This window comes from Cajanus cajan, chromosome 8 (assembly GCF_000230855.2).
Source record: "Cajanus cajan strain Asha chromosome 8, NIPB_CcT2T_4, whole genome shotgun sequence".
Classification (NCBI taxonomy): domain Eukaryota; kingdom Viridiplantae; phylum Streptophyta; class Magnoliopsida; order Fabales; family Fabaceae; genus Cajanus; species Cajanus cajan.
The window spans coordinates 53,406,649-53,418,034 of record NC_138524.1 but is presented as its reverse complement, the minus strand read 5'-3'; the positions used below and the strand labels follow the sequence as shown (position 1 = coordinate 53,418,034).

At 37.3% G+C, this 11,386-nt stretch overlaps 1 protein-coding gene across 1 annotated transcript; it reads left to right on the top strand.

Annotated features, from left to right (window-relative positions):
* Positions 1 to 7,881: 7,881 nt before the first annotated feature.
* Positions 7,882 to 9,207, top strand: LOC109819092 (uncharacterized). The gene has a single exon (XM_020384684.2). The coding sequence runs from the start codon at positions 7,882 to 7,884 to the stop codon at positions 9,205 to 9,207; it is 1,326 nt and encodes a 441-aa protein (XP_020240273.2).
* Positions 9,208 to 11,386: the final 2,179 nt, after the last annotated feature.

Sequence of the window (11,386 nt, the reverse complement as noted above, 5' to 3'; positions counted from 1 at the left end):
ATTAGATAGTCTTAAATCATAAGTTAAAATGCTAAATTCCAAGAATGGAAATCATAGCTCTACAAGTAACTTGGAAATTACAAACATTACACATCCATGTACATCATGTCATGAATTTAAAGAAGAAATTAACAACTTAAGGAGTACTCTTTCAAAATTTACCATTAGTAGAAATAATTTAGATATACTGTTAGGAAAACAAAGATGTAGTTTTGACAAAGTAGAATTAGGATACAACCCACAAAAACAACAAAAGAATTACAAGAATTTCTTTACAAGTTCTCAAGTTTCTACCTCTCATTTTATAACATGTTTTTATTGTGGTAAGAAAGGTCATAGTATATCAACATGCTATGTTAGAAAGAACATTAGCAATCTTAAGAATATGATTTGGATTCCAAAAGATTCTTTAATTAAAACTAACATTAAGGACCCAAAGAAAACTTGGGTACCAAAATCAATCCATTCTTTGTCTTGAAGAATTCCAAAGACCAAACTTGGTACATTGATAGTGAATGTTCCAAGCACATGATAGGAGATACTTTAAAATTCATTGACATTACTTCTAAGAAAAGTGGATATGTAACCTATGGAGACAACAACAAAGAAAAATACTTGACATTGGAAAAATAGGTACAAATTTCTCAACCTCCATAGAAAATGTCTTGTGGAAGTTCTTAAACATAGTTTATCAAGTGAGTCAATTATGTGATAAAGGTTTTTCTGTATCTTTTGATTCACAAAAATGTCTTATTGAACATAAAAATTATGAACATGTTAAAATAATAGGATCTAGAGTAAACAATGTATACAAGATAAAATTTGAGAAAAATAAACTTGGTAATGCATGAGAATAGAGGAATCAATTCATGTTATATTTGATGAAACTAACCTTGGTTGTCCAAGAAAAGATATTATTGATGATATTGTAGAAAGCTTTGAAGACACTCATATTCATGAGCAAACTCATTAGGACAAAGAAGATGAAAAGGAATGAAGGATTCTATAATTCAAGAGAATCAAACAAACATGATTCCTCAAAGAGAGTTGAGAATCTCAAGAAATCATCCTCTTGAAAATATCATGGAGACATATCAAAAGAGGTAACTACTAGATACTCTCTCAAAGAAGCATGCAATAACTTGGTTTTTGTTTCTAAAATAGAAGTTAAAAATCATTGATGAAGCCTTAAATGATGAACAATGGATAAATGCTATGCAAGAAGAGTTAAATCAATTTGAGAGAAATCGAGTATGGAAACTAGTCTCTAGACCATATAATCATCCAATTATTGGAACCAAATGGATATTTAGAAATAAATTAAATGAACATGGTATAATTATAAGAAACAAAGCTAGACTAGTTGCTAAAGGATATAATCAAGAAGAAGGCATAGATTGTGAAGAAACATATGCACTTGTAGCAAGACTATAAACCATTAAAATGTTAATAGCCTATGCATCAATAATGAATTTCAAACTATATTAAATGGATGTCAAAAGTGCATTTCTAAATGATTTTATTCAAGAAGAAGTATATGTTGAACAACCTTCTAGATTTGAAAACTCATAATTTCCAAACCATGTCTTTAAGTTGAAAAAAAAGTTGTATATGGATTAAAACAAGCTCCTAGGGCATGGTATGAAAGACTAAGTAAATTTCTTTTTGAAAAAGAATTTACAAGAGGAAAGGTTGATACAACATTAATTTATCAAAAGAAAAAATGAATGATATTCTTATAGTGCAAATTTATGTTGATAATTTATTTTTTGAGCCACTAATGATCACTTGTGCAGAGAGTTTTCTAATGATATGCAAAGTGAATTTGAATTGTCCATGATAGGCGAGTAAATTTTTTCCTTGCATTACAAATAAGGCTTGGAATGGAAAATTCTTGGCTTGCTCTTTACCTTTGGATTATTTTGTTATTATATTCTTTTTGATGTTGCCAAAGGGGGAGAGAAAGGATTAGGAGGATTAGGATCACAAAAGGAAAACAACAACATTTATCTTAATCCTCTACTTGGCTTTTTGATGTTGCCAAAGGGGGAGAGATAAGATCGCAAAGGAAAAGAAAATGTTTATTTTCTTTCTAACATTACTTTGGGCTAAGTTTGACTAAAATATTTTGACAAAAATATTCTTGATGCCCAACTTGACACTTATGTTTTTAAAATATAAACATTGATCTCTACAATCTTTTTCAAAACATAAGTACAACTCCTTTTATAAAATAAAAATAACTTCAATCAATGCTTTACTAAGGGGGAGTTTAAGGGGGAGTGATCGAAATACATTGTTTTATTTTCTTTCCCTTTACAGTGAATTGTCATCATCAAAAAGGGGGAGAATGTGGAAGAAAATATGCACAAAGTTTTGATAATGCCAAAGCATTGAAGAAAATAAAGGTCAAGTTAAAGCAAGCTAATCAAGAAGTAAAGATCTCAAGTAATAACTAGATAAGTCTTGACTGCTTAGCTTAGTATGTAAAATGAACTTTTAGAATTTGCAAATTTGACTTGGCCATTAAAATAAGAATTTCAAGAAAACCTAAACTTAATACTTTTGAATATAAGAATAAGTTGTTTGAAAAGAAAGCAAAAAGAGTATTCAAAAGATTAAACAAAAATATTTTTAACTGGAAAATAGAAGCTCTTTATATCTTAAGTTTTCATAAGCCAAAACAAGTGACATGTTTCTGGTAATCGATTACCACTTGCTGTAATCGATTACCAGAGAAAGAAAACCTTTCAAAATGTTAAAATACTCTCTGGTAATCGATTACCAGTGATTCTAATCGATTACCAGAAGAGAAATTTTCAAAATTCGAATTTGAACTATACAACGTTTCAAACATTTTGAACTTAAACCGTTGTAATCGATTACCAGGTCTTATAATCAATTACCAGAGCCTATTTTCTGAAAAATTATAGAGAGTTACAACTCTTCATGAAAAGACATAACTCAAGATACAATTGTCTATAAATACCTATAATTTTTCAGAGAAAGGTGACGAACTCTATTGTGAAAATGATTTAAAAAATCTACTTGGCCAAAGTCATTTGTAAAATCTCTAAAGAGTTCATCAAAGATCATGAAAGTGTAATATCCACTCTTCAAGAGAGTCATTATGTAATACTTAATAGATCATTGGATCTGTAAAGGAGAAAAGGTTTTTCTCCTTGTTGGTGTTTGAATCTCAACACAAGGAAAGGGAGTTCCGAGGTGTTGGAGGATTCATTTTCTTGTAAGGTTTACAAGAGTAGTGGAAATCTCAAGTGGGAGACTTGAGGGCTGGATGTAGGCAGGATTGGCCGAACCAGTATAAAATCAAGTTTGCAATTCTTCTTTCCCTACACTTTTAATTTCTTGTTATTAATTATAATTGTGTAGTTTGCATCATCATTCATTCTTTACATACAAATTTGTCTAAGGAAATAAATTGATAAAGAAGTAATTGGAAAAGTTTTTATAAGAGGAAAATTTAGAAAACTTAATTCACCCCCCCTCTTAAGTTAACCGAGGCTAAGGGACTAACAAGTGTTGGATCGAGCGCTTACCACTAGGCCAAAAGCTATAGCTGATAGTCAGGGCACAACTCTTTTTACTTAAGAGCGCAGCAGCCCAAGTGCCATGATTCGACAGTGACTTGGCCCACCTAGCCTCTGCCAAGGGACAATTGATGCAACCCGCAACAATCTCCCCCTCAGCAATTGCCCCGCTGGGTATCGAACTCATGAACTTGGCTCTGGTAATCGATTACAATCACTGGTAATCGATTACTAGAGAGTATTTTAACATTTTGAAAGGTTTTCTTTCTCTGGTAATCGATTATAGCAAGTGGTAATCGATTACCAGAAACATGTCACTTGTTTTGGCTTATGAAAACTTAAGATATAAAGAGCTTCTATTTTCCAGTTAAAAATATTTTTGTTTAATCTTTTGAATACTCTTTTTTCTTTCTTTTCAAACAACTTATTCTTATATTCAAAAGTATTAAGTTTAGGTTTTCTTGAAATTCTTATTTTAATGGCCAAGTCAAATTTGCAAATTCTAAAAGTTCATTTTACATACTAAGCTAAGCAGTCAAGACTTATCTAGTTATTACTTGAGATCTTTACTTCTTGATCAGCTTGCTTTAACTTGACCTTTATTTTCTTCAATGCTTTGGCATCATCAAAACTTTGTGCATATTTTCTTCCACAAAACATTTGAAAAGTATAACTAATAAGCGCTCTGATAATTTGTGCATGTTATAAATGCTACATTTCTTTATTTCCTCTTTTGTGATTGTGCACAAAATGGTAACGTTTGAACCAAGTGTAGTGATCAAAAAAGGAAAGTCAGCCACAAATAAAATTATTAGTGCATGCAACATTATGTTCAAAAATCTTTGCTTTCTACTTCATTCCCTTATCATACCAAAGTAAGCGCTAAAGCATATGAACAAGTATTAAAGACCAACTATATTGTGAAGATCAAAGATTTGTTTTCGAACGCCCAAGTATCAAGGCTTTCACCAACAGATATATCTTTGAAACCTATAAATATGAAAAGACTTGAAGAGAATTATACTATGAACCTTGTGAATATTAATACTTTCAAGTTGTGCAAAAAATATATTAATATTTCTCCAAGTCTAATCGTCTTGTAAATCTTTGTCTAGGGGACGATCAGAGAAAGTTAAAGTTTAGCTATCCTTGTCTAGCAAGTTAAACTTCTCTTAAGTGTACTTTAAATTATATATCTTATTTATGAGAGTTATCTATAAACACTCAGACCTTTATCTGTTGTAAGCTTAAAGAAGCTAGTTAAAGAATACTGCAAAGTATTGTTACTTGATGGTTAGGAGTGGCATAAAGAATACTTATTGTAGCTAGAAATTGTAATGTGATTACTTGTTGTAAAAAGTTTCCAAGTTAGTGTAATCCTTTGAGTTCAAAAGTAACTAGAATAACTTAGGTTAAGTGAACGAATATAAAAATATAAAGTGTTTTTATTCTATTTCTTCTCTCTCACTCTTTTAACTATCTAACTTTAGAAATAAATCTAACTTATTTTCTATATTAAATCTATCCCATTATTATCTTTTTTACATGTATGAAAACAAGGTAACTAAAAAATATCTTTGAAGTTGTAGCTAAAAGTATTTAACCAAGAGGATTCCAACTTCGAACTTTTAGGAAAATAACATGTGTTTTCTCCCTAGACCAATTGACTTATGTATTTAATAAAGGATATTTTTAAATGAACAACTTAATTGAACATTACTTATTAATTTCTTAATATAATAAAATTTATATATTAAATTTGAACATGAAAATTATTAAAATAAATTCTATAAGTCATTTTCATAAATTAAAATAAGTTCGATATAAATTCTTCCAAATACTCCCACATATTGGAAATTTAATAAGACAAATTATTTTCATTTGCAAATTTAATTATATTTTTTTGCAACATATTTAACCATGCTATATATTTTTATATTTATTTGTTTTTTTTTTGTTTAGTTTGTTGATTTATATTATTTGTCATGAGTTACTTTATTATTTTCTCATGTGTTCATAAATTTATAAAAAAAAAATCCCTTTATCCCATAATAAGTGTTGTGTTAAAAGAAAAAAAAAGTCTCAAAATAAGTATCATGTTAGTTTTTAATGTAGTTTTAATTACTTTTTTTTCATTTGTACCCTTAGTTTTGTTATTTAGAAAGTGTTTGTTGTATTTCATTGTTTATAATAAAAAGGGTTAATAATAACATTAATTTTATAAAATTACTATTCTATTTCATCTATTTATTGATTTTTCTTGAGTTGTGTAAAATAACATAGGATGACATTTATAATAGGACGAAAGGAATATATACAAAAATCTATAAGTGAGTAGAGGAAAATGGCTGAAAGTGAGTTGATTATTTAATTGATTCATAGAAGAGAAAAAAGAAGGAAAAACTGAAAGAAAGAAAAGTATATTTATAAAATGATATAAATGTCCATCACTATAAGAAATTTTACATATAGTAACATACAAAAATTATCACTATAGGTACAAAATATGTTGGTATATTCGACATATAGTTACACACAATTTTAGTGGTCATTTTGAATGAGATTTAACAAGATATATTATGTGTCACTATAGGCTATACATACACTTTTTAACAATATACCAACACATATTATATTTATAGTGTAGGTAAAAATAATTTTTAATCACAATATCACTATAGAGTGTGTCACTATATGTTTGTAGTGCATGTACCTATATTAGGGAACCTTGGTAACTTTCTCTTACTCTTCCCTATAACTTCTTGTCTTTTCTCAAACCATCTAATCACCAAGACCTCTATTGAGTGCAGTACCTGCAAAAGGCATTTTGGGGCTCAAGTAATGTGTTAGCTGTAAGTAATACATGTCAGCAATAAATGCATGAATAATACTTTTTACCTCAATATAATTCATTATTCATACTAACCATAATGGGATGTTGGTGTCTTTAGTTATCATTTAGGTAATACACCCTAATCATGAATTAGCCATCAATAATCTTGATTGTTCCAAGTTAATGCTCTTAGTCAAACTTAGTCTTTAGTCTCAGTCGTCGAGTATGCTGAAATGATTTCATCGCTTGGTTCCATAGTCTCGGTGGTTGAGGGTGTGAAGAGATCAATATTCATATCCTAGTGGTCAATAGTACTATGGAGAAAAGGAAGACACTAGAAGGAGGATTAAATAGTATTAATAAAAAAACTCAACACTTTTTCAAAACATCAAAGTAGTATCAAAACTTTAAATGTGTATATGAAAAGTTAAGAACAAAGAACACAATATTTTTATACTAATTTATCTCAATCATCAAGATTATGTTTGGTTATTGATCAAGTTTCACTATCTTTGTAAAGATACGAGTATTCTTTCATAAGTCACTTATGGCTCAACTTAAGTATTCTTTAGCTTGCTTTTTCAAGAAGTGGACCGTCCAGGTCGGAGTCCGACCTGAACTTCCTATAGGCGCCAGGCCGACCATGGCCCTAACCGACCCCCTTTTTAGGAGTCACTCGGTCATTATCCGACTCGGCTCCTCTATGTGAAGCTGGTCGGCCGAACTCCGATCACACTCTCTAGTAAGAGCCTGCTCGGCCAGTATCCGACTGGAGTCCAGCACGGGTATGGTCGGTCGGGGTCCGATCTCACCTCCACCATACGCGAGGTATCCGATAGCAAGGGCAAGGTCCCACCCTCGTTCGTCTAGTATTTCCCAGATAGATACGGTTAAGGAAATCCCTACATTCTCGGGGCCCGCAAGGCCCATGAACAAGAAGAGTATAAAACCTAAAACCCTAGAGCTAAGACGGCAGATTACACTTTTGAATGCTCTAGCTTTGAGGCTTGACCTAGGAAAAAAACCCTAGTCCACCCTTTGGCCGGAACATTTTGGCGCCCACCGTGGGGCTACAGTGAAACTTCTCCTGCGCCCCAAGTAATACAGAAGAACCTGCACTTTACTATGGCGAGAGGCGGCAACCCAAACCACGACTCACAAAATCCTACCATGGAGGAAGTGATGGCCTTGATCAATGGCTTAATGGAGGAGAACGCACGATCCAGGGAGAGAGAGGAGGCTATTCAACGAGAGAATGAAGAGATCAGGAGGCGAGCGAATGAGATGCAGGCCATGATAGCGGCCAACGCCAGGACGGTGGAGGAAGATGTCATGATGGAAGTCCCTAGGGATTTTCGACCTTTCTCGGAAGCCATAGAGGCCGAGACCATCCCGAGGGATCATCGGATTCCTCAAGTCGAGCCTTTCGATGGAACTTAGGATCCCAGCCAGCACTTGACGAATTTCCGAGCTCAGATGCTGATTTGTGGAGCGAGTATGGAAGCCCGTTGCAAGCTGTTCATGGGCACGCTCAAGAAGGTAGCACTTGATTGGTTTAGTGGTCTCCCTGACCGATCAATCACCAACTTCGATGTCTTTAGTCGGCTCTTCATGGCAAAGTTTGCCGCTAACAAGAAGAAACCACCGATCACGTCGGACTTGTTCGACCTCAAACAGCAACGCGAGGAGTCGCTGAAGGACTTCCTGCAAAGGTTCAACGAGGTCGCCTTGAGGAAAGCGTCGTTGGATGAAAAGATGGCAGTCATCGCATTCCAGAAGGGTCTAAGGTCTGGAGCTTTCGACATCGCACTCGAGAGAGCAAATTGTAAAACGATGTCGGAAGTGAGAGCTTTCACCCTGAGTCACATCAAGACGGAGGAAGGACAAATTAACAAAAGAGCAGCGGAAAGCCGAGAAGCGGGGGGCAACAACAAGGAGGGCAATAAGCACCTCCGACCGCGCTCAGATTGGAGTAAGAGATGTGATTGTTACAACATTAAGGAGAGTAACTACCGACAGGCAGATCACGGTGGTCGGGTAAGGGGCGAGTGGACACGAAGCAATGAGGAAGAAAAGTTTACTCCACTCAACGTCCCTAGGAGGCAGATACTTCATGATGTCAACAATGCGTCGCTATTTGAGTTCCCAGCAGCGACGGAGCGCCAATTGGGTCCCTTCAAGACCGACTGGTGTGAGTTTCATAGGACTCATGGGCATTCCACAGAAAATTGTTTCGTCCTTAGAAGACAGATCGAACGTTTGATCAAGGAGGGACGCCTGAAAAAGTTTTTGGCAAGAAAACAGGAAGAAGGCTCATCGGACAGGCGACACAGGCGTGCACAGGACGACACAAGGAGGGATAGGCATAGAGAGAGGACTCCCCCCAAGGACACCCCAACAAAGTCATCGGAGGTCCATCAACAAGCAATTCACGGGGATTTCAACACAGTGGTAGGAGGATTTGCGGGAGGAGGAGTCACCTCGGCTGCTCGGAAAAGGTACACGCGCTCCGTCCTGTTAGTGTCGAAAATTTGCCGACCTCCCCAACCCACGATTTCCTTCTCGGACGCCGACTACGAAGGGGTAGCTCCTCACGAGGATGATCCTATCATTATATCGACAATAGTGATGGGCTATAACGTGAAGCGCGTTCTGGTCGACCAGGGAAGCTCGACCGACATCCTCTTGTGGGAAGCTTTCGTGGGAATGAAGATCCCCAACGACCGACTAGTACCTTACGCGGGGACCCTAGTAGGTTTTGCAGGAGATCAGGTTATGGCTAAGGGGTATGCCGATCTAGAAACGACCTTTGGTCAGCGCTAGTAAATGAAAACGGTGACCATTCGGTTCTTGGTGGTGAATGCTCAGTCATCTTACAACATCCTCATCGGCAGGCCTACGTTGAACAAACTAGGGGCCATCGTGTCAACATCACATCTGAAAGTGAAGTACCCATTGCCAAATAGAGATGTCGGAGTCCTCACTGTAGATCAAGAGGTCGCCCGAAGGTGTTATGCGGACAGTTTGAAGGCGAGAAGGCGTTTATATTCCACACCAGCTGAAAAACACATTCATTCCATTGAACTGGATCCTAGGATGGGACAATTTGACCACCAACCTGCCCCCGCGGAGGATGTTAAGGAAGTAGCAGTGATGGAAGGAAGAACGGTGAAGATCGGTACTTCTTTAACCCCGAAAAATGAAAAAAGGCTGGTCAAGGTTTTAAAACAAAATGCGTCAGAATTTGCATGGCACTCCAGCGAAATGCCTGGCATTGACCCCGATTTTCTGTGCCACAGACTAGCTATAGACCCGAATGCAAAAGTAGTAATCCAGAAGAGGAGGAAGTTTGGAGAAGAGAAACGAAGGGCCATTGCGGAAGAGACGAAAAAGTTAGTACAGGCGGGACATGTCCGAGAAATCCAGTATTCGACATGGTTGGCGAATGTGGTGATGGTTCGCAAAAGTAATGGAAAGTGGAGGATGTGCACGGACTTCATCGATCTTAACAAGGCTTGCCCAAAGGACTCATACCCGCTGCCCAACATAGACTATTTGGTTGATGGAGCGTCGGGATACGAGTTACTGAGCTTCATGGATGCCTACTCGGGGTACAACCAGATCCGCATGCACTCGGCAGACAAAGACAAGACATCCTTCATAGCGGATCAAGCCAACTTTTGTTATAGGGTTATGCCGTTTGGCCTAAAGAACACGGGGGCGACTTATCAACGATTGATGGACAAAGTCTTAGTGAATCAGCTGGGTCGGAATGTGGAACCTTATGTGGACGACATGGTGGTGAAGTCGGCGAGTGCCGATCGGCATTTTGACGATTTGCAGGAACTGTTTGACACCATCGGTAAGTACCAACTCAAGTTGAATCCCGAAAAATGCTCGTTCGGGGTCCAAGCAGGAAAATTCCTTGGTTTTCTACTAACTCATCGTGGCATCGAAGCAAACCCCGACAAGTGCTCGGCCATCATCAATATGAGGAGCCCATCTACGGTGAAGGAGGTTCAACAACTGGCGGGAAGGATGGCCTCTCTGTCTCGTTTTCTGTCAAGGGCAGCTGATAAGGTGTTGCCGCTTTTCCAATGTCTGAAGAAGAACGATCGTTTCACTTGGATGACCGAGTGTGAAGAAGCTTTCTCGGAACTCAAGAGATCACTGGCATCGTCGCCGATTCTGACAAAACCACGACCAAATCTCCCCTTGTTGGTTTACATATCGATGTCCGATCGAGCCGTCAATTCGGTTCTTGTACAAGAGCAGGAAGCTTCTCAAGTTCCTATTTACTTCGTGAGTAGGGTCTTACAGGGAGGGGAGACGAGGTACCAAAAGATTGAAAAGCTAGCCCTTGCGATACTAGTTACCGCGAGGAAGTTGAGACACTACTTCCAGAGCTACGAGGTAGTAATCTGAACTGACCATCCAATTCGGCAAGTCTTACAGAAACCCGACCTGGCAGGCCGAATGATGAAGTGGTCGGTCGAGCTATCAGAGTTCTCCATCAAGTATGAGCCGAGAGGAGCAATCAAGGCTCAAGCCTTAGCTGACTTTCTGATGGAATTGACCCCTCCTGTTGAGGAGGGTAGAGTTGGAGAAACCCAATGGATTCTATCAGTGGATGGTGCTTCAAATCTAGGAGGGAGCGGAGCCGAAATCGTCTTGGAAGGTCCGGGGGGAATATTACTAGAATAGTCACTACGGTTTGAATTCCGGGCAAGCAATAACCAAGTCGAGTACGAGGCATTGTTAGCAGGAATGAATTTGGCAAATGAGATGGGAGCAACGAGTTTATCAGCTCGGAGTGACTCTCAGTTGATCACGGGGCAAGTAGCTGGAACTTTCCAGGCAAAGGATCCCCAATTGGCTAAGTACCTAGAAAAGGTTAAGCTCTTATCGGAAAACTTCCGAGAGTTTACACTTAACCATGTGCCGCGAGAACAAAATTCGCGAGCCGATCTCCTCTCTAAGTTAGCAAGCACAAAGAAGCCAG

Coding starts and splice junctions, on each gene's coding strand:
- LOC109819092 (XM_020384684.2), top strand. CDS start 7,882: ATGGAAGCCCGTTGCAAGCTGTTCATGGGCACGCTCAAGAAGGTAGCA.